At 35.8% G+C, this 25,199-nt stretch overlaps 1 protein-coding gene across 1 annotated transcript in view; it reads left to right on the plus strand.

The window, feature by feature from the left end:
• Positions 1–25,199, plus strand: part of LOC150097905 (phosphatidylinositol transfer protein alpha isoform-like) — a 193,685-nt gene that overhangs the window by 139,449 nt on the left and 29,037 nt on the right. Inside the window, exons 7-8 of the mRNA XM_090406086.1 lie at positions 2,670–2,750; positions 7,688–7,765. Of these exons, the coding sequence (XP_090262212.1) occupies positions 2,670–2,750; positions 7,688–7,765 (159 nt within the window). The remainder of the gene's footprint in view (positions 1–2,669; positions 2,751–7,687; positions 7,766–25,199) is intronic.

Raw genomic sequence — 25,199 nt, forward strand, 5'->3', positions numbered from 1 at the left:
AAACTGTTAAAAACTGTTTTTCTTTCTCAAATATGAAATAAATGATGGGCAATAAGACATTGGTAGTGCCCCATAGATTGCTAAATACAGTAAATCAGACTGTATCTGCCTATTCATTAGCACCTAAGACTGATGGCTATACTGCAAACTAGTTCTATAAATGAGTATGTGGTTATGAAATTAGCATCTGGCAATTGCTAGCTTGCAAAAATTATAGGCATTAGTGATAATAGCAGATGAATTGCAGCCAGAAAAAAGAAATAACACAGTAAAATAGATATAAGAAATAATGAAGGTTTATTTTCTTGATCATGAGAATTAATAATAATATTTTTGGTTTACAGATCAAGTGTTGATCAATTTTATTAACTTAACCAACTAGTTTCACCACACTTTAACTGTTGGCATCCTCAGGGCACTTACATATAGGCTGAAACAATCTCACAATTATGTGTAACTATAAAACTGACAAGAATAACTGTAAAAAACTACTAGAATAATTACAAATAAAATAGTATCGAACGTGTGTGAAACACGTATTGCGTGTACAAGATTAGCTAGCTGTTGCTAAGGTACTTTTTGTAGTTTGTATTAAAGTTAATTTCTTTTGTTTTTAAGGATTTGATTAGGGTTTTCCATATCTCTGGGAGTATTAGGCCTTGATTTCTGTTAAGGTTGACAGTAGAACGGGCGGCTGCTTTGAAAATTCTTGAATGGTAATCTTCCTCTAAGTAAGGGGAACAACTTTTGTCCCACTCGATAACATGATTAGTTGTAGAGAAATTAGACAATAGGCCAGAAGTGTTCTGTCTTTTGTTTTTGACATAGCCAAAGTGCTCTTTTTGCCTGATTTCCAGGTTTCTCGAAATTTGTCCGATGTAACTGGAGCCACACGAGCATGGAATATTATAAACTCCAGCATATTTATAGAAAGGGTGGTTGTCTTTTGGAGATCTTAGTAGTTTACAAATAGATTCTATTGGTTTAAATGTTACTCTTATTTTGTGTTGTTTGAGGAGGCTGGCAAGCTTGTAGGAGATGCCACTTACAAATGGAATTGCAATAGTTTTTATATATTGAATCTCTTCTTGTTCTTTTTGTGGTAGTTCAGAGAAAAGGACTTTATTGACTAGTCTTCTTGGATAGCTGTTCAAGTACAGATTGTTGGAAATTAATGTTAACTCATCTTGAAGGGTCTCATTGTCTGTTGTGATGCGAATTGCTCTCTTCTTTAACATGTGTACAATGCTGAGTTTATGTGAGATGTGATGAGAGGAGCTGAAATGTAGGTAGCGACCTGTATTGGTTGGTTTTCTGTACACCAATAGATTTATACTGCCATCAATTTGTTTTTTGATTAAGATGTCTAAAAACGGTAGTTGTTTTTCTCTTTCAAGTTCCAGAGTAAATTTAATAGAATGATGGAAGGAGTTGATCTTTTTGAGAAAATCATGTAGGTCATCTTTGTTGTTGTTCCACATGATGAAGATATCGTCCACATATCTGAACCAAATTTTAGGTTTGGGAATAATTTGGGATAGGATTTTATTTTCTAAGTCTTCCATAAAGAGGTCAGCACATGAAGGTGAGAGTGGGTGCCCCATCACCAAGCCTGTTAATTGTTGGTGGATCTTATTTTTCCACGAAAAGTAGTTAGAATTTAGGCAGTGAGCAAACAATGAGGTTATATCTTGTGGGAACAAGGTACTTAAGATGTCAATGACCTCCACTACAGGAAAGTTTGTAAAGAGAGAGGTGACATCTAGGCTGGCTAGAAGATCATTATCCTATATATTGATGTTTTTTAGCTTTTCCACAAAATGTTTGGAGTTTTTAATGTAACTCTCTGAGTTGTGGATGTGTTGTTGTAAGAGTTTTGAGAGATTTTTTGACAATAAGTAGGTAGGAGAGTTTATTGCATCGATTGGGCTTAAAGGAACACCATCTTTGTGCACTTTTGGAACGTCATAGAGTCTCGGAGTTAAAGGATGCATGGATTTTAGTTTTTTAATCAAGTCTGTTGGCCATTTGGATAAATTGCAAAGTAATTCATTGGTATCATGGTGGTTTTTTAATGTCAGATCTTTCCTACAACAACACATCCACAACTCAGAGAGTTAGCAAGTGCTGATTTGAACTGAGCCTGTGGTGCCTTTTGTGGAGATGGAGATAAGATAGATAGCTTGCTTTGCTAGCAAAATTTCTTTAGGTGCTTTCCAGGGACAGACTGCAAGGTTAAGGCCCTTGCTGAGAACAACTTGTTCCACTGTAGATAAGACATGCTTGGATTTATTAACAACTGTTTTTTCAATGAACATTGATTATGAGGTTGTATATTCTGTATTTTGTCTGACATTAAGATATCAAATTTTTTAATCAGTTTAGTTTCTATTATATTCACAAATTTTATCTGTTCGTTTGTTGAGAATTGAAGTTACATTTTGCCAGAGATTAATGTCAAATATATATATATATATTTATTTTATTTTTTTTATTTTTTTCTTCTTCTTTTTTCATGTTTTGAAGGATTTTTGTAAAATGAGAAGTGTAATTGAATTTTATTATATTTCAGTGTAATTTTTCTTTTGTAAGATAAAAGCGACTTCACTGTATATGTGAAGACTGACTACCTGGAGGTCTCTCTTAATAATATTATTTTCTTTCTGCAGGTTCATGAACTGCCTCTTGAGAAATTGAAACAACGAGAAGTAGTGTTCATTGATATAGGAAATGATCCAGTGGAAAGCAGGGTATGCAATTTTTGCTTGTGTGTGTGTGTAGGGTTTTATGAAAGAATTGTAGTTTAAAAAGTGCATTTATTTTAAAAAAATTAAGATAAAATATTTATAAATATTATAAATGGCAATTTGGGGTGGAGAGTTTTTTTTATATATGAGGTCTGTTCATTGTGAGTCGGATGAATGCCTAGATATATACCAACTTCCCTGCGTGTTCTTGTATTGAAGTCATTTTTTTTTCATGAGTATATTTCATCCTTTACATCATAGCATAGATGTGATTGGGATTACTAGTTGGCCAGGAAATTGGCCATGTTCTTCCCAACACCTATCAGGCCACTGGGCTTCTAAAGTTCTCAGGTGTGTTGTGTTCTCTGCATTTGAATGGAAATTTTTCAAAAGTTTTTAGTGTATTTAAATTGCTTATACTCTGGTTTATAAATTTTTCCATAAATTTATAAACTATTTCTATAAATTTGTTCCATAAATTAAGGAACAAAGAAAAATCACTAATTTGTGGAATAAGGGAAAAAAATCATACAAAAGGCAGGTGCATTGTATAAAAAGTAATGCTGCATCTGGTTATTGTATACAAATGAATGGTTTTCCATGTCATGTCGGGATTGAGAAAAAGACATTTCATAATAACATAATATTGGATATGACTGCAAGACATTTAACTAATTCTGATGGTTCACCACCTCAATTCAAATTTGAATTCAGGTGGTGAACTATCAGAATTATTCAGCCCTCATAAGACTAGATGCCAGCCAAGTCAAATGGAAGTAGCCAGATGGTTGTATATGTCATTCTCTAGTTCAGACTGTGGAACCATTTCTAAGTCACAAATAGCATTCTTGAGATAGATGAAGGCCATGGATTGCAACTGCAGTGGATGACTGATATATCCAATTATCTGCTCACTAAAACAGAAGTGCTACCCCATATCAGCTATGATCTGATATGGGGTAGCACTTGTTTTCCACTATACACAAAGGTGGTCTATGTATGCTAGGCTGACCAATAGTCTGCATGGCCCCATGTTAATTAGATTTGAGACCAGTGAGGTCAGAATTGTTTACAGACAAGTCCTGATCTACAAAGCAATACCAGACATTTGCTCTATCGGGAGAGAACCAGGGACATATATCATACCTCTGCTTATGGTGGAGGTAGTGTGATGGCTTGAGGAAGCATCTTGTTGGGTGGACATACCAACCTGTATATGCTTCCTAGTGTAACAATGAATGCTGCAACTAATAGAGACAAGGTTCTGGATCCCCATGTTTGTCCATATGCAGATGCAATAGCGGAAACATTTATCTTACAAGACAATAATGCTTGTCCTCATTGAGCAACTCGTGAATCAGTTTATTAAGACGAGACTATTGTATGTATGGCATGGGCAGCCAGGTCTCCTGGCCTTAATCCTATTAAACATGTCTAAGATTCTCTAGGTAGATATGGTGCTGCCCTTCCCCCCCCCTCCAAAAAAAAACCCTTGAGCAACTTGAGAGAACTTTGGAGGAGCAATTATTGTTACCAACTGAGCTCTTGGACACCATTATAAACAGCATGAAATGTTGAGCGATGTATTGCTGTGAGGGATGACCACATTCCTTATTTGAGGCACTTTGAGAATCTCATTCTGACCCATTGTTTTTGACCATTGTCTTCTTGTACCCATTTCTTACTGAATTAAACTATTTGCAATTTTTATGGGTGTTTTTCACATCTCATATACTGTTTTTCACCAAAATTCTAAAAATTCATCATACAATTTTTGAGTTATTGTGATTTTTCTCTTTGCTTCTTAATTTATGAAACTGGTGTACCACAATTGTACACAGATATCATTTAGTTTAGTCTGACAAGTTCTAAATTCCCATTGTACATACGTCAAAGACTCAAATTTTGCATACAATTTAACACTACTCTTACCATTTGGTTACCTACTGATTAGAATGCACTGGGAATGTATGCTCATTTCTCTTTGATCATGGGAAAAGCAGTCTTAAGTTAGTAATTATTAACAATTTGTGTTGAAAATTATATGCATTTAAATTACTGGCAATTTTATTTTTGGGAAAATGTGTATGTGTAAGTTGAGAGCCCAACAAATATGCTCACTGTAAAAATAAGTATTTTTGTGTTCTTTAAAATTTTGATTGTATTCTTTATTCGAAATATCTCTTCAATATTATTCCTTTCACTTATCTTATTTATGTTATTTATTTCTTGTCTTGACAGTTGTAACTTCGAGTTTTAATATCGTTGCTTGGTCTAGTCTTATCACTTTAATCCTTTAGTCTACAATTTCATTTCCCCCTTCTCAAGATCTTAACTATGCTACTTTCACGTGTGTATAGTATAGATTTGGGAATTGCCTCTGGCTGGAACCAATTCCTTTGTCTAACTACCTGGCTTTTTCTCACACTGATCTTTAAAAATTTATTTGTATTAATGACTGCGCCATTAAATACTGCTAGTGGGATATCCTTCCCCCTTCCATGGAATGGCTGGATACAGGAACCTTCTTCGAAGCGACACCGGAACAAGTCAGGAACAGTGAGCCACAGCCAAAAAAGCCAGTAGCAGAACATCTGCCTCCCCCTTTAATTCTTCCTTGACAGCCTTGGAATGTCTTTAGATAGAGTTCCCTAGATGTTATACCAGGGGTACCTTCCCCCCTACAAAATCGCTGAGTCATGACAGGAAAACTCCCTGTAACTCACTAACCTTCACACCTGGTGATAGCCTCAGGTCTACATTCTAATTCTGTTTGGGCTATCTCTTTGTTTGTACAATTTTGGCAGTCAAATTACTTAGCAATTCATTCTAATATTTTTATAGATTACATATTGATGGTTAAATAAGTTAACAGTTCATTCTGATATTTTACCAGATTACATAAAATACATATGAAAATATGTTAATTAAACTACAAGTAGTTTGCATTGACTTTCTTTCTCGAGTAAAATCAGTATGTAAGAATTTTCTACAAAATTCTTTCTATACAAGATTTTACACTCACCCATGGTGAATAGATTGTGCTAGCTGACTAGTAGCTACAGAATGAATAAAAATTATTTTTGTTTAATAAAAAAAATAACTTGTTAAACCTATGGTAGTACAGCACTATTAATCATTTTGTGAAGTTCCTATCGACTTATTGGGACATGTCATTAAAATGTTGGTTGATCTTGGGCAAGTAAATTTAATTAATTGTAAGTTCAACATTAAGAAATTGTACATCCAATGAACAATAAAAATTTTGAAATTTCAAGGTGTTCTTCACTGGAAGGAAAAAAATACCTGTGATTACTCTGTGCACTAAGTTTTTGATGTGGTTTGGTATGCTTCATATTATAAAAGGAGTTTTCAACTTTCAGTATATTTCTGTATATTCTATTAACACTTTACACATGCCTTATAAATGAGCATAAGTAAAATGATAATCTTAGCATGCATGCTAGGACCACTTCCCTTATTAGATCATAGGTCGATATTTGATTTTACTTGTTTGGAATGCTTTTTTTACACTACACAGAACATTCTTACATAACTGTAATTTTATCACACTTGAGGGATGATAGTATTTTTGTCATATCTGAGAACATAATAGTTCATTTTTATCAAAAACCTTGTCTTTGCAGATCATGTAGATTTCTTTAAACGACCTGGGGAACAGGTTATATACCATTAGGTGGATTGTTGATCTTTTATGCCAAGTGTTGAAAGGTTGTTTCAATAGTGATGCTTCTGAATTATGACCAATGTCCACTTAGTTTTTACATATTCATATATCTGGAAATATATAATCAATTTGAGTGAATTATGCCCTTTTTATATGGCGAATAGGATGACCTGAGTACATTAAGTTTTAAGGAAATACAACATTTACAATTGACAGAGCAAGAGAAGAAATAACTTACCACTGATACTACTGTGTGTCCTCATGCAGCAGGTTCTTGTGGTTTGTTGAATATTTAATTATTTATTTATCTTAGAATGTGTATAGAATAGTTTTTAATGGCAGTCTTGCCATGAAACATTAACCAGTGGTATCTTGGGATAGCTGTGGTTTAATCTGAGAATCTGCTCTGGAGACTAATGTATACTTTTCTCAAGCCATTTCAGGCTTCCATATGTTGGAAAGCAGTAATACTATTCACTCATCCACGAAGTCTGACATAACAAATGAACTGCAGAAGTGGTAATTTCTAAACACACCCACACACAAAAGCTGTTATTTTAGCTTTTTTCATTAGTAAGTAAATCACCAACTTTAGAAGTGGTAATTTCTAAACACATCCACAGAAAAGCTTTGTTATTTTAGCTTTTTTTTCATTAGCACGTAAATCACCAAAAATAATGACTTGTGTTGCATTGGAAATAATTGTGATTAGATTTTGATTCTCTCCTACTATAAGGCAAATAATTCATTACCTGTTACCTGAACTCAAAATTACATCTCATAATATTGCAAGACACATGTGGTCTCATGATCTAATTAAAGATTAATAATAAACAATTTCTGGTGATAGTACTGCAGGATTAAATCAGTTGGTGAAACGAAATGTGTATTTCTATGAATTCTGTATATTCCATTTACAGAATTCATAGAAATACACATTTCCAGTTTCATCAATTTTGATTCTCTCCTACTACAAATAAGGCACATAATTCAGTGCATGTTACCTGAACTCAAAATTACATCTCATAATATTGCAGGACACATGTTGTCTCATGATCTAATTAAAGATTAATAATAAACAATTTTTGGTGATATTGCTGCAGGATTAAATCAAATGATGAAACTGGAAATGTGTATTTCTATGAATTCTGTGTATTCCATTTATAGAATAAAATTGATAGCTTTTATCTTTGCATTACAAGATTAATAGTTTCCAAAAGCACTATAGCAAATTCTTGTTTTTTCTCTTTAGGATTATAAAGAAACTGAAGACCCTACTAAATTTAAATCTCAAAAAACAGGTAGAGGCCCACTGCAAGGATACTGGCAGGTAAATAACTGGAATAAATTTATTTGATAAAGAAGATTAAATCATTTTGATATGTTTTTTTTTTTTTGACATACTAAAAGTTGGTAGATAAAACATCTTCTACCAAAGTAAAATAATGACTGCAGATATTTTTATAAATGTTGATGAAATCTGTAGTTCATAGTAGAAGTTACTTTGGTTATCTTAGATGTATTAACCGAAAAGTAAAAACATTTCAGTGAGCTAATATTCCAGTTTTAGTTTTAGGTATTTCTTAGGTAGCTGCTCCTTTACTATGTGTAAAGGTTTGCAGAACTCGGACTATTTTATCTTGTGTTATTGTCTAAACTTGTTTCTAGTATTTTATAGGGTTATTCCCTGGTTCTGATTTCTTCACATCTTGCTTCTTAAGCTGAGTTGAGCTTCTTTGGTTCTTTCTTCTAGGAACTTTGTGCCATTTCTTATTATAACATCTTGACTTTTTTGGTGACCATTCTTAAGACAGTTTGGTCCAAATTCAACTACAATGGCAGGTCGTTGTTTGGCTACTGTACGTCAAAATAAAGATATAGATGAAGAAATAGACATTTTTGCCTTCTCATTTATTGTTCATTTAATTTTTTTTTATGTAATGCATGGTGCAATTTCCCAGTTGCTACTATACTGCTGTATGCCCACAGATGCAAGACCTTTCGACACTTCTGTGCATGTCAGAAGGAGAATCCATTCTGATAATAGGGTAATCAATCCGTCTTGTTGGATGAGTTGCTTATTATTACATGTCGGAAAATTAACTTTTCTTTTACAAACATTGTAGTTTTTAAAGTGGTAACTATTTTGCTTGTTTATCGAGTTTGCTTGTATATAACAGGGAAATTTTACGTATAAAGCACATAATTTTGCGTGTTGGTGACGAATTCATACATCACCTTATTGCTTTCTCCCCTTCAGTATGAATCGACTCTTCTTGGCACATTGCCAGACTAGGGTCTTATGTGGTCGGGGAGTACCTTCCATTCAACTTTATATATATATATATATATATCATCATCATCAATTTCCTGTCATGTACCCTCAAGGGGTGTACAGGATATGATAGTACTACTTGAAAAAATTACATCATTACTAACTTCCTATCTACAATTTTCCTCCAAATCAGTCTGTTACTTGTCAAGACTCCAACATTATCAGATCTTATATTTCTATCGTCTAAGGCACTTTGTACCGTATCAATCCACCTATATCTTGGTCTTCCTCTGAGTCATTTTGCTGCCAACCTGGCAGAGAACACTAGCTTTGCTAATCTTTCCTCGCCCATTCTATTTAAGTGACCATACCACCTGAGGTTCACTCTGCTAATGCATTCCTGGATGCTGACAATGTCAAGTTCTTTCCTAATATCCTCCTTTTTAATATGATATTGCCATTGATGCCATCTGTTCACGCCTCTAATCTTTCTCAGGACTCTCATATCTGCGGACTCTATTCTTCGGTCAAGTGTTTTACTTCTGACCCAGCTCTCAGATCTATAACTTAAAACTGGTTTGAGCACTGTCTTGTATACAGCTAATTAGTGTTCCGACTAATTACTCTCTTATTCCATATGAATTTATTCAATTGACTTCCCACCATACCAGCTTTGTTGAGTCTGTTGTCTATTTCTCTATTCAATTTACCATCTTCACTAACAATCATGCCTAAGTAGCTGAAATGTTTTACTTGTTCCACAGGTTCTCCATTCACAACACACTTGACATTTTCAATGATTCTGCCTATTTTCATTGTCGTTTTAATGCTGACCTTCATACCGTATCTATTACAACAGTTATTCAATTTAGTCAGAGAATCTTGCAGACTTGTAGCGGATTTATTTAGAAGTATAACATCTTCCGCATAAAGCAAAGAGCTGACATTAACATCTCCAATTTTGATATCATGTTTAATACCACTTTCCTTCATAATGTGATCCATATAAATAATGAATAACCGAGGGGATAATGTACATCCTTGTCCCACACCAGATTTAACATTAAACCATCTTCCTGTACTTCCTTCAATTCTAACTGCTGACTTACAACTCAAATAAAGACTAAGTATTGCTTGATATAATGCCCCATCGACACCATATAACTTTAGCGTACTGAATAGCTTCTCTCTTGGCACCTTGTCATATGCCTTTTCCAAATCAACAAATCTTAAATACAGATCTTTGTTATATTCCCATGCTTTCTCGACTATTTGTCGTAAAGTGAAGATCTGATCCTGACAGCCTCTATTTGGCCTGAATCCAGCTTGTTCTTCACCAAGCTTTTCTTCCACAATTCTTCTCAACCGTTTCTCAAGTATACTTGCATAGATCTTGCCAAGAACACTTAGTAGGGAAATACTTCTGTAATTCTCACATTCAGTTTTATTTCCCTTTTTATATATGGGTACTATGAGAGCTCTACTCCAATCATCGGGAATTCGTCCCTCTGTCCAGGCTTTCTGAACTATGCAGTGCAGCCACTGTAAGACTTTTATACCACCATACTTCAGCATTTCTGGTCGAATATCATCCACTCCTGCTGCCTTTCCACATTTCAAGCCTTTGATAGCTTTTTCTACTTCAAGTATGGATATGTATTCCTGACTGCATGTCTGTTCAGTGTTTTTTACCACTGTGCTGTAATCACTGCTTGTTTCATTTAGCAGTTTTTCAAAGTAATTACTCCATACTTCAAGGATATCCTTTTCTTCCGTTTTCATGTCACCTTTATCATCTCTAACTCCTTTTACAGCACTCTTTCCTCCATTCTTAAGCTTCTTCAACAACCTTCAGAATATTTTGCCACCTTTTTGATATTTGTTTTCTATATTCTTGCCAAAGTCCTCCATGACTTTTGTTTAGCTAATTTTACATAGTGTTTAGCATTCTTGCATTTGTTTCTGTATTCTCTAAGAGCACAAGCTGACTTATTTGCCAAGAACTTTTGATATGCTTTCTTCTTTTCCTTCACTGCCTCTTTAACTTCCTGTGTCCACCATGGAGTTCTAATTTTTCTCTCCTTGCAGACAACTTCACCACATGCCTCTCTAGCTGAGTCAATCAGGCCTTTCTTCAAGGCTTGCCACTGAATCTCCAAGGTCTGATTTCTGTTCTCAAACTCTTTCATTTTTTCTTCAATAATCTTTGTGTATTTTAGTGTACAGTTCACATCTGAGAGCTGCTCAACTTTTATTTGCTTTAAAACTTTCTTACATGTTATTCTTTTCAATATGAAATTCAATTTTATCCTGCTCAAGACTAAATAGTGATCACTTCCAATTTCAAATCCTCTGTACACTCTGGTGTCCTGCACCAGGGAGAAAACATCACTATCAACAATAACATAGTCAATGAGACTTTTCTTATTCCTTGCCTCTTCTCTCCATGTGAATTTGTGCACATTTTTATGGTGGAACATGGTGTTAGTAATAACCAGTCCATGTCCTGAGCAGAGATCCAACAAATATTTGCCATTATTATTAGCTTTGCTCTTTTCTCAAAATTTTCCCAAAACATTTTTGTATGTCTGACAGTCATTTCCTACTCTGCTACGTAGATCCCCAGCAAGAACCAACTTTTCCTTTTTCATTGTGTCAGTAGCTTTCTCTGGAACCTCAAAAAATTCCTCCACTTCTACTTTAGTAGAGCCTTCTGTGGGACCATAGGCACAAATAAGTCTCATTGTCCAGTTCCCCATTCTGATATTTGCCCACATTACTCTACTTGAGACTGACTGCCATTCAAGAAGATTAGCCTCGTATTTTGTGTTGAATACTATGGCTACTCCTTCTTTTCCTTGATTGTCATTGCCTGAATATAACATTTTGTACTTCTTGCTCAGAAAGATCTCGCCTGTTTTTGTCTTTTTTGTTTCAGTCACCCCTATTATGTCGATCTGGTACTTATCTAATTCCTCAGTTAGCTCCATTTCTTTGCCATTGGCGAAAACAACGGGGGCGTTGTTTAAGCGGGCGACGCCCCAGCTGGCATGAAATTTTGTCATGTTGCACCATCATTTTTTATTTTGGTTTAACCAATAAGAATACAGTTTGGTTGGCTAAATCCCAAATTGCCAGCCCATCCTCATTCGTTCAGAATCAAAGTAGATACCCAACTGGGTGCACCACGAGAAGGTGAGGATTGGACATTAGGTCAGAAGCCCTGGTCGGTTTTCTCATTCCTTTAAAGGCTATGTTGTGGAGGTCTCCTCTCAGTTATACAGCTTTGGCCCTTAAGCACCCCTTATATATATATATACTTCTTCTCTTCCGTCTAAGACGGGGTGAGTTTTCTCTTGAGCAGGATCTTCCAGTCTTCTCTATTCCTTGCTGTTCAAAAAAGTTCCTTATATGTTCTGTATCCCGAGATGTTCTTTATTAATTTCAGCCAGGTAATTCTTGGTCTTCCAGGTCTTCTTTTTTCAGTTGGAAAAGTACTGATTAGGACATTAGGAAGTCTGTCTGCATCCATGCATACAGTGTGTCCAAACCATCTCAGTTGTTGTTTTCTAATTTTTTCTATTATTATCTTTTTATACAGTAGTTCTTGTCTGACAGTGATGTTTGTTTTCTTTTCTATCCAACTTGTTCTATTTATTTTTCTTAAGCATTTCATTTCAAATGCCAGCAGTTTTTTCTCCTCTCTTTTTTTAACTGTCCATGCTTCTGCTCCATAGATGACTGTTTGTATAATTATTTCTTCATATTTGATTTTGGCTTGTTTAGATATCTTGTTTGTTTTCCAGATTTTCTGTAATTTTCCCATGGTTGCCATCCTATTGTTTCTGTTAGTTTTGATCCAAAGTATATTAAGTTGTCTACTTGTTCTATTTGTTCTCCGTTTAGGGTGGCTGAGATGGTAGTTTTGTTCCTCCCTATTTTCATCAGTTTTGTATTTTGTATATTTATTGTCATGTCATATGTTTTACAGGTTTTGTTTAGCTTGTTGATCAGCTTTTGTAGTTCATTTGGGGTTCTTGCAAGAAGGATGAGATCGTCTGCATATTTGATATTATTTATGTTTAAACCATTGACATTGATTCCAGGCTCATTGTCTATTGCTTTCTTTACAACTTCTTCTAGATATATGTTGAATAGGCATGAAGATAATGGGCATCCTTGCATTACTCCTTTTTGGATCTCTATGGGTTCTGTTGTGAGTGTGTCCTTTTTAATTATTGCATTTGTCTTAGAGTAATATTTTATCAGAAACTGTATTATATATTTGTCTATTGCTTTTTCTAGTAGAATTTTAAGAAGGATTTCTCTGCTGATGTTGTCGAAAGCTTGTTTAAAGTCCACAAAACAACAATATAGTTCTTTATGGTCTTCCCAGCTGAGTTCTGCTAGTTGATGCAATGTGAAAATTTGGTCTATTGTTGAATAGTTTCCTCGGAAACCAGCTTGTTCTATGCCTATCATTTCTTCGTAGGTGTTTTTTAATCTAATTTGTATAATTCTTTTGAATATTTTATAGGTGTGAGGGAGTAAATTGATTGGTCTGTAATTTCTGCAGTCTCTTTTGTCTCCTTTCTTGTATATTGGGATGATCCTTCCAGTTCTCCAGTCATCTGGGATCTCTCCTGTTTGTAGTATTTTATGAATAGCGTTGTTAAATATTCTATTGATATGCTGCCTCCATATGACCACAGTTCAGTAGGAACAGTATCAATGCCTGGTGCTTTGTTTTTCATCTGTTTTATTGCGTATCTAACTGCTTCTTGTAAAGTTTTTGGGTGATCATTATTTTCTTCTATTGTTGGCATTGTAGTTTTGTTTCCTTGGTGGAAGATAGTCTTAAAATGGTTTGACCAGATTTTTCTTATATGTTCAATATTCCCGGTTTCAGTCATCTTGTTGTTTATCATTGTTACTACGTTTGCTGAGAATTCCTTTGTAATTTCTCTTATAGTATCATGGAAGACTTTTAGGTTGTTTTGTTGGTATGCTTCTTGGCATTTCTTAGCTTTTTCTTTGGCTTTTTTGCATAGGTTGTTAACTTTATTTTTTAGTGCTCTGTATTTTTCTCTTTTCTCTTCATTGTTTTCTTGGTTTACAAGTATCTTGGCCTCTCTTTTCTCTTCTATGGTAGCTATGATTTCTTGGGTTATCCACTGTTTGTTTATTTTGGGTTTGGAACCTAGAGTGTCTTTTGCGATTGATAACACTGTTTCTTTTCCTTCTTCCCAGTATTTTCCGCTGGTCTGTAAGATGGAGGGTTTTAATTTCAAGCACATCTGTTCTAAAAATCGACTTCTGTTTGAGCTATCTTTTAGTTTTGATAGGTTGATGTTTTCTTCTTTTCTGATATTATTTTTCCTGTTGAATTTTATCTTCACTTTGGCAGTTAATATTTCGTGGTCAGTGTCAAAATCAAAACTTCTTAATGTTCGTTACTGATCTTTTCCATTGTTTGTTTATGATGATATAGTCTATGCAGTTCTTTATATTACCATCTGGAGATGTCCATGTATATTTATTATTAGGGCGTTGATAGAACAATGTGTTTGTAATCATTAGATCATTTGCTTTATAGAAGTGGAGTAATTGTTCTCCTCTGTCGTTAAGCTCTCCGTATCCAAATTTCCCCGTCGCATCTTTTTTGTCTGCTGTGAACTGTCCTATTTTAGCATTAAAATCTCCCATCACTATCATGAGTTCTCTATTTTTGGGATTATCTGTTTCCTGTTGTAGTTCTTCATAGAAATTTTCTGTTTCTTCCTCTGAATGGTTACTGTCTGGTGCATATATTTGGATTATTTTAATTGTTTGACCTTTTTCTTTTGCTTGAAGTTTGGCTGTTATTATTGTAGGAGACACTGGGTTTATTTCAATTACTGAGTGTGTAAGTTTCTTTTCAATTAGTAATGCAACTCCTTCTCTGTGTATGTTATCTTTTCATCCTGAGAAGTACAGTCTTCCTTCTGGTAAATCCATGAATCCATCTCTGCACCAACGTGTCTCTGATAAACCTAAAATACTCCATTTCAGTCTTTTTAAATTTTCCAGGTCGGTATAATGATCTTATGTTGAGGTTATATATATATATATATATATATATATACACACACACACACACACACACACACACACACACACACACACGCATTAATTAGAGCACTTTGACAAAACCAGAAGTACTAACCAAACCTTTAGAGATGCATAAAAGGAAAAATGAAGAATTCTAATCTCTAGATGAGAAATGGTAGATAAATAAACGAATAATCATCATCTGAGATCTCCAGGAAGTCGAAGTGTTCATTAAGGGAGGCTATACCTCACCCAAACCATCCGTCATACTTTTTCTTTAACTCATTCACACTAGATGCTCTCACCACTTCAAGAGGCAAACTACTCCGTATCATCAGTACCCATGGGTCCAGTACCTGTTAGTGTCTGATGCTTGTTTCACCATTCTTGACATTTCTCTCTGTCCATTATCAAATGTTACAAGCTTTCCTCACCACTCCACATCATCTCCCACTCTTACCTTGGCTGTCCTCTTCTGTGTGTACCAAGCATCAAGGTTTGATCATATGTTCAAAAAGCTTTAGTTTCCTTGGAATTATTTTCTGCATTAGGTTCTCTTTACAGATTTGCTTTGCTATACAATTCATTTGTTACCTTTTACACTTGTCTAGTTTGTAAAATCTTTCTATAACATGTTCTTTCAAAAGCCAATATTCATCTCCAGTCTTTGAATATTACCCATGTCTCACATCACAAATATAGAAAGTGCTTGTGAATATGCATGTTTCTAGCAGTATCAGTGAGCTTACTGATTTACTTTTCCATACCTTATTACCCCTAGGTTTACTTTTATCTGAGTTCTCATCTCCTTTTTTTTTTACAATCTAAATCATGTTTCATTCCAAGCATGTGAAGCTTCTGACATCTTCCAGCTCATATCCATGATCTTTATTGTTCATTATCAACCCATATTTTCCTTTCCTTCTTGCACTAACTTCAGCACTGTTCTTTCTAGTTCCTCTTTTATCTTCTTTAATAATGACTGGGGGTGCTTAAGGGTCAAAGCTGTATAACTGAGAGGAGACCTCCACATAGCCTTTAAAGGAATGTGGAGAACTGACCAGGGCTTCTGACCTAATGTCCAATCCTCACCTTCTCGTGGTGCGCCCTGTTCGGTATCTACTTTGATACTGAACGAACGAGGATGGGCTGGCAATTTGGGATATAGCCGACCAAATTGTATTCATATTGGTTAAACCAAAATAAAAAAATGATGGTACAACATGACAAAATTTCATGCCGGCTGGGGCGTCGCCCAGTTAAACAAGGCCCCCGTTGTTTTCGCCAGGGAACCAGGGCGAACAGCGAAAAGTCAGCTACTGGAACAAATCTGAAAACAAAAACCCAACTCAACTTCACCAGAGTTAAAGATCGGTACTATCAATGTAAGAAACCTGAATGGCAAATGGAAATGGAGCTAGCTGAGGAATTAGATAAGTACCAGATCGACATAATAGGGGTGACTGAAACAAAAAAGACCAAAACTAGTGAGATCTTTCTGAGCAATAAATACAAAATGTTATATTCAGGCAATGACAATCAAGGAAAAGAAGGAGTAGCCATAATATTTAACACAAAATACGAGGCTAATCTTCTTGAATGGCAGTCAGTCTCAAGTAGAGTAATGTGGGCAAATATCAGAATGGGGAACTGGACAATGAGACTTATTTGTGCCTATGGTCCCACAGAAGGTTCTACTAAGGTAGAAATGGAGGAATTTTTTGACGCTTTCGAAAAAGCAACTGACACAATGAAAAAGGAAAAGTTGGTCCTTGTTGGGGATCTAAATAGCAGAGTAGGAAATGATTGTGAGACATAAAAAAATATTTTGGGAAAATTTGGAGAAAAGAGCAAACCTAATAATAATGGCAAATATCTGTTGGATTTCTGCTCAGGACATGGACTGGTTATTACTAACACCATGTTCCAACATGAAAATGTGCACAAATTCACATGGAGAGAAGAGGCTAGGAATAAGAAAAGTCTCATTGACTATGTTATTGTTGATAGTGATGTTTTCTCCCTGGTGCAGGACACCAGAGTGTACAGAGGATTTGAAATTGGAAGTGATCACTATTTAGTCTTGAGCAGGATAAAATTGAATTTCATATTGAAAAGAATAACATGTAAGAAAGTTTTAAAGCAAATAAAAGTTGAGCAGCTCTCAGATGTGAACTGTAGACTAAAATACAGAAAGATTATTGAAAAGAAAATGAAAGAGTTTGAGAACAGGAATCAAACCTTGGAGATTCAGTGGCAAACTCTGAAGAAAACATTGATTGATTCTGCCAGAGAGGCATGTGGTGAGGTTGTGTGCAAGGATAAAAAAATCAGAACTCCCTGGTGAACACAGGAAGTTAAAGAGGCAGTGAAGGAAAAGAAGAAAGCATATCAAAAGTTCCTGGCAAATAAGTCAGCTTATACTCTTACAGAATACAGAGACAAATGTAAGAAAGCTAAACATTGTATAAAACTAGCTAAACAAAACTCATGGGAGGACTTTGGCAAGAACATAGAAAATAAATATCAAGAAGGTGGCAAAATATTCTGGAGGTTGTTGAAGAAGCTTAGGAATGGAGGAAGGAGTGCTGTAAAAGGAGTTAGAGATGATAAAGGTGACATGAAAACGGTAGGAAAAGATATCCTTGAAGTATGGAGTAATTACTTTGAAAAACTGCTAAATGAAACAAGCAGTGATGACAGGACAGTGATAAAAAATCACTGACCAGGCATGCAGTCAGGAATACATATCCATACTTGAAGTAGAAAAAGCCATCAAAGGCTTGAAATGTGGAAAGGCAGCAGGAGTAGATGATATTCGACCAGAAATGCTGAAGTATGGTGGTATAAAAGTCTTACAGTGGCTGCACTGCATAGTTCAGAAAGCCTGGACAGAGGGACGATTTCCCGATGATTGGAGTAGAGCTCTCATAGTACCCATATATAAAAAAGGGAAATAAAACTGAATGTTAGAATTACAGAAGTATTTCCCTACTGAGTGTTCCTGGCAAGATCTATGCAAGTATACTTGAGAAACGGTTGAGAAGAATTGTGGAAGAAAAGCTTGGTGAAGAACAAGCTGGATTCAGGCCAAACAGAGGCTGTCAGGATCAGATCTTCACTTTATAACAAATAGTCGAGAAAGCATGGGAATATGACAAAGATCTGTATTTAAGCTTTGTCGATTTGTAAAAGGCATATGATAAGGTGCCAAGAGAGAAGCCATTCAATACGCTGCAGTTATATGGTGTCAATGGTGGGGCATTATATCAAGCAGTACTTAGTCTTTATTTGAGTTGTAAGTCAGCAGTTAGAATTGAAGGAAGTACAGGAAGATGGTTTAATGTTAAATCTGGTGTGGGACAAGGATGTACATTATCCCCTCGGTTATTCATTATTTATATGGATCACATTATGAAGGAAAGTGGTATTAAACATGATATCAAAATTGGAGATGTTAATGTCAGCTCTTTGCTTTATGCAGATGATGTTATACTTCTAAATAAATCCACTACAAGTCTGCAAGATTCTCTGATTAAATTGAATAACTGTTGTAATAGATATGGTATGAAGGTCAGCAATAAAAAGACAAAACAATGAAAATAGGCAGACTCATTGAAAATGTCAACTGTGTTGTGAATGGAGAACCTGTGGAACAAGTAAAACATTTCAGCTACTTAGGCACGATTTTTACTGAAGGTGGTAAATTAAATATAGAAATAGACAACAGAATCAGCAAAGCTGGTATGGTGGGAAGTCAATTGAATAAATTCATATGGAATAAGAGAGTAATTAGTCGGAACACTAATTAGCTGTATACATGAGTGTTCAAACCAGTTTTAAGTTATGGATCTGAGAGCTGGGTCAGAAGTAAAACACTTGACCGAAGAATAGAGTCCGCAGATATGAGAGTCCTGAGAAAGATTAGAGGCGTGAACAAATGGCATCAATGGCAATATCATATTAAAAAGGAGGATATTAGGAAAGAACTTGACATTGTCAGCATCCAGGAATGCATTAGCAGAGTGAATCTCAGGTGGTATGGTCACTTAAATAGAATGGGCGAGGAAAGATTAGCAAAGCTAGTGTTCTCTGCCAGGTTGGCAGCAAAATGACTCAGAGGAAGACCAAGATATAGGTGGATTGATACGGTACAAAGTGCCTTAGACGATAGAAATATAAGATCTGATAATGTTGGAGTCTTGACAAGTAACAGACTGATTTTGAGGAAAATTGTAGATAGGAAGTTAGTAATGATGTAATTTTTTCATGTAGTAGTGTCATATCCTGTACACCCCTTGAGGGTACATGGCAGGAATTTGATGATGATGATAATAATGACTGTCATCTGCAAATCAAATTATTTTTTGTACTTTGAATTGAAATTCTGCTTATATTATCCTTTATGATATTCGTTGTTCTTTCCAAAAGCAAGATAAAGATGCTTGGGAATATATGGTCTCCTTGATTTCTTGTTTACCAAAGCCATCTTCCCATTTCTCCACAGTTTCTACAGCAGCCTCTGCATTGTCATTAATGTTCTGCGATAGACCATAGCTGGCCTGGTTGGCCGAATGGTTAGCGTGTTCACTCTACAGCCAAGAGGATGTGTGCTCAATTCTTGCCATGGGCATGGATGTTTGTGATTGTCCTACAAATTCTGTGTGTATAGGGAATCTGTAACCCCACCACTTATTCCAGCAGAAGCCCACTCTCAAAACCTGGTGAGGTATGGGAGTGACAATATGGTGTCTATGGACGTCAAATGTGAATTTTTTTTTTTTTTTTTTTTTTTTTTTTTTTTTAATAAATAGATAATATCAAGTTCCTGTCTACTCCATGAGATTCAAGTATAACCCATGCCATTTTTGATCTATACTGTCGAGTGCTTTCTGAAAGTCAACAAAGCAGGTATAACCATTTTTCTTTTTACACATAGCTTTCTCTACAGTTAATCTTAACATTAATATTTAGTGCACAGTACTTCTGATTTCTCTAAATCCTGCTTGCTCGTATTCCAGATTTTCTTTCATTAGTTTCCTTATTTTTTTCTATTAATATGAGCTTTTTACACACGATCCACTCACTCATTGCTATATGAGGTAAAAACCTAGCTCTTTTCCTCTTCGCCTGCATGAAATTAACTTCTCTCCTCACCTTCCATATAATGAAAAATTTTATTAGATAATATCCTATAACACCCATTCAAAAGGAATGAATGAATGAAAAGAATTAAAAAAGGAAAGGGGAGAGGAAGGGGGTTACAGAAGGTACCCAAGGAGAATAGCATTATTCCGGAAAAGACAAGGTAGTCTGCGGAAAAGTTCAGTCTATATAGAATGCTTCACATTGAAGGAGTTACTTTACCCCAAGTATCTCCCTGAAAAAAAGGCATGCCCTACTGGAATCGAGTAGGCCTATACATGATCGAGAAATCCCAGATTCTTTCCCCAGCAAGACGGAATCATTTCGAGGCTCCAGAGACGAGTAAAGAAAGGAACATATGCAGGAAGCCACTGTAAAACGGTATAGTGAAATTTTCTTGTTAATTAATGTGAATGATATGTAATTCAAGATCTGAGGACTTAAACAGAGATAGAATAGGACTGTAGCATATTATAAACTGTGAGAGGAAATGAGTGTAAATTTAAGAGTGTTAAACTGAGGATGTGTGTCTATAAGGAGCTAATGCATGTTAACTACATTTTATTAGAGAGGAATTTGAAGAATTTATGTGTAATATAGTTTGGAGCAGCACAATTGTCAATCCTATATGAGTTACGTGATTTAACGCTCACATTTGCTGATAATATTTCACAATATTTTGTAGTATTGAATTGAATTTTACCAAATTTCCATGCACTGTATAAATGTTAGTATGTTCAATAAACCTTTTGCTTCTTCTAATTCAGTTGTCTGTATGCACTGTCCGATGCACCGCTTGTTAAATATACGAACCTATGCGGGAGATTTAAGTAGTGAATTTATGGTCACGATTGCAAGGTTGTTAGTCATTGAGGTATATCTGAGTATCATCTTCTTGTTTAAGATATCCTCTTTTAAACTAATTGTCTTAAGTGGCTCAGCATTAACAAATAAATGTCTTAGGACCTTAAGAGAAGAAGAACCTCAGAAGCTTTGTTGCATTTGGATTTGGCTGAAGCCAGAGGCAATTCCTTTGTACTTAGACAGTACCACGTGACACCATAGGGCAAACATAACATGGAGAGCATAATTAACAAAGTAATTAATGAAAAGGGGACACAACATGTGGTAGTAAAGAGCATGATAACCAGTCTTGCTCTGCTAAGAAAGCTAAATGTGTAAACTGTCAGAAAGATTACTCGGTTTACTCCTATGTATGTCAGAAGTGGAAAGATGAAAAAGAAATACAAAAAATAAAAACAGAACATATGCAAGAAGAAAGTTAGCCGCCACCACCACACCTGCTCTCAGATCCTCTTATGCTGAGAATGTAACAGTAAAGAAAATGTCAAAAGCAACTCAAAATTTGCATGTCTATTCCACCATTTGATAATTTCACCTTATTTGCACTTTACGCTTGTGACTTTCTCTGTTGAGTGCATCAACTGCACGATGTAATGCCCCTTCCCTCTGAAAATGGTTCCGTTTGTGTCAAAAAAAATTATGGCAAGGTTATCACTTAAAGACAAACTACCAGACCTGTCCACAGAAAAAAACGGATACTTCAGTATCCTCTTAAAGCAACTTGAGCTTACCTAGTGATCCTGACACATCCAGTGATGTATTGGGTATTTTTCCTTAGGAAGAGGTGGATGCTGGTTGTCCATAGTTCCTGCAGTCTAATAAGAAATATAAACCCAATAAGGGCAAGTCCTCCACCTCATAGTAACCAGACAAATCTACGTAGCCTAAACAATAGGAAATTTTTTCTGTGGAACTCTCCTGGGTTTTGCCAGAATATCAGTGATATCATGCACCTGCTGTAGAAACACAAACCTTTTTTTTTTGTTTGTTTGTTTGTCTCTGCAGGAAACTTATTTAAAACTCTGGGGGATCCTACCATCAGGAATATTACTGTTGTATGCAAGGACAGAACTGGAGATGGTCCTGCATATGATAGAGTAACTATTCTCATGAGCAGTCATACTCCATTCCATCATGTTCAGCTTAATGTTTCACTGGAAGTGGTTGCAAGTTGCCTATCTATGAGGTATCTGACCTCAGTATGCTCAATATATTTACCACCAGGTTCTGAACTAAATGAAATGGAATACAGCCTCAGTTGCACAATGTGTGACTTTAATGGACATAACGCTGTGCAGTAGTACCAACACGAATAGACAAAGCCATATCATTGACTGAATACTCAGCAACCATGATCTCTCCCTTTATTAATAATGGAGAAAATACCTTCTCCATTATTAATACTATACTATCACAGGAACCTACTTGGATGCCCATGTGGAAAATGGACCAGGCTGATTGGAATGTATTTTCCCATCTTGCAAAATTTAATACTGAAGCAGTTAGCCAAATGCCTATTACTTGAAGCAGTGAAGCATCTAACAGATTGTATTGTCCATGCATCAATTCCTAAAACATCATCCCAATGTCCATTCTATCCAAATCCTTGGTGCAATTCAGAGTGCCAAGCAGCCAAAAAAAAAAAAAAAAAGATATAGAGCATGGGATATATTTCATAAATACCCTGCTACCACAACAAACTTAATAGCATTTAAACATGCTCAGGGGCAAAGCATGTCATGTGAGATGACATGTCAAAAACTCCTGGTTCCAATTTACATTAATGATTAATCAAACAACCAGTGCATAAACTGTTTAGGATAAAATCTGGAAGATGAAAGGTAAATATATTAAAAATTCAGGAGAATGAGGTTGTTGTTAAGTTTCTGGCAAAGTTTTTGCCTAAAGTGTCTGCAAAAGCTTTGGAATCAGCAGTAATACATCCATTATGTTCTATGATGGACAGCTGGTGTATTATTGCTGATTCCAAAGCTTTTGCAGACACTTTAGGCAAAAACTTTGCCAGAATCTTAGCAACAGCCTCATATCCTCCTGAATTTTTAATATTGAAAGAGCAACAACAGAAATAGCAATTAAGCTTGTGGATTAAGGGCATAGAGCCATACAGTCAGCCATTTGTTAAAGAGGAATTCAGAAGAGCCCCTTTGCTATCTTATCCTAGTGCATTCGACCCTGATGACATCCATTATGAGATGATAAAACACTCCCCATCTTCTGTGGATCTCCTTTTATTATACAACAAAATATTTACAGAGGACGAGTTTCCGGAATCTTGCTATAAGTCGATTGTTGTTATTATCTCAAAGCCAGTCAAGTATCTGGTTCAAGCCAACAATTATCATTTCATTGCTCTGACTACTGTCTGGTAAGGTCTTGGGGGGGGGGGATGCTAAATGCAAGGCTTCTCTGGTACTTAAAAAGCAACAAACTTCTTTCCAATATACAATATGGCTTTCGTAGAACCAGTCAACCCTGGACCATTTAGTCCGTTTAGAAACATGTATAAGAGATGCTTTCTGAAAATGAGGTTTCGATGTGGAAATAGAAATGGAAAAAGTCAAAGACACTGCCTGGAGACAGCATATTAAAGGACCTGTGTAATCTTGGTCTGAGGGGAGTACCTTCCTGTGTTTATTAAGAACTTTCTATCCAGTGATGGATTCCAGCTATGAGTGGGTAGCAAGTTATCTCAACAATATCATCCAGAAGGGGGGGGGGGTCTTCAAGGCCACTTGAGTATGATCATCTTTACTATTAAAGTGAACCCAATTACTAAATAGCTTCATCCTGCAGTAGGCAGTTGTATTTATGTTGATTTCACAATTTACTGTCACTCCTTCATTATGTAGGTCATTGAAAGACAACTTCAAGCAAACTGCTCGACTCTTTATTCGTGGGCTCGTTGACATAGGTTCAAGTTATCTGCTGAAAAACACCATCTGTGTTGCCTGAAATGCACTCTCCACCTTGATTCTGATCCTGAGACAAGCTAGTATCCCCATAGTTCCAGTGCCAAGTTTCTGGGACTCATCTTTGATAGAAAGCTAACTTTCTTTGCACACACACACTTCTACATTCAAATCTTGATTATGGGTTTCAGGTTTAGTTTTGCAAGGAAGCGCCCACTCTGGCAGTTGGACCCTGTCCATCATCAAGGTATTCGCACATCACCCATTCAAAGCCTTTATGTTGAATCAAATGGATCCCCCCTTGACCAGTTAGACAAAACTGTCTCTTAATTATGCTCTAAAAATAAAGTCCCTTCGAGATCACCCTACATGGACTAGTCACTTTTCTCTACATTGGGAGGTCCTTTATCACACGTCAGATTACCATCTGTCTTTCTTTTGGTATGTGCATTAAAGAGACTATGGAAACTTGGCATTAGTGCGGACAACATTACCCACACAAAACATGTGCATTCCTCCATGCCTGGCTTGCATCCCATCCTGCAACCTCTCACTTTGTCAACTACAGAAGTCTTGTATGCCCTCATCTGTTTACCTTCAGCTGTTCATTGCACACAGAGCAGCCCACTCTGAATTCTTGAACCATCTATACTGATGGTTCAAGATCAGAGATCTCTGTTGACTGTGCTTCCTAATATTAAAATTTCCAACCAGATCCCACTTGATTATAGTAACTATACAACAGAGTTGCATGCCATAGCCTGCACTTGTGCTTATCATAGAAAACTCATACCAAAATTGTATAATTTATACACTCTGAGTTCTTTACAAGATGTCTCCTCCCTGGTGTATAATCCACACCCAGTGCTTGGTGAGCTGCTCTACCTCTTGTACTAAATAAAGACTTAATTTTAATGTTTGGTTGTGTTGGATTCCCAGCCATGTTGTAATTAAGGGAAATGACATTGCAAATGCAGCTGCTAGATCAGCTCGTACTTTTTCGACATACTGTTTGATGGTCCCTTATACCGACTACACTCAGGTTATAAAATCAAAGTTAATTGCCCAGTGGCTGTACTCCTGGAATGAAGCACTGACAAAAATATTGCATGGTATTAAGCTCGAAATTAAGCATTGGTGGTCTAGGCTCCGTGTAGGTCACAATTATCACAAACATTATTTACCGAGGGCCGATGACCCACCTATGTGTTGGAAATGCAATACTTGTCTTGTCTTACCATTAGTCATATTCTAGTGAAGTGAGCATTTCACATAAGAGAGAAATTAGGTTTTTACTTAACTGGCTGAGCCCTATATTCTCAGACAGATTGCATGATATTTTTAGATTTTTAAAAAAAAAAACATTAATTAATCAAAGACATTTACATCAAACGTCTTCTTTTTTTCTTGGATTTTAATTGACTGTTATTGTTAGTACTGTCATCATCACTACCATTGTT

This window comes from Typopeltis vanoorti, chromosome 16 (genome assembly GCF_054136105.1).
Source record: "Typopeltis vanoorti isolate ZY-2024b chromosome 16, IOZ_Tvanoo_1.0, whole genome shotgun sequence".
In the NCBI taxonomy this organism is placed as follows: Eukaryota; Metazoa; Arthropoda; class Arachnida; order Uropygi; family Thelyphonidae; genus Typopeltis; species Typopeltis vanoorti.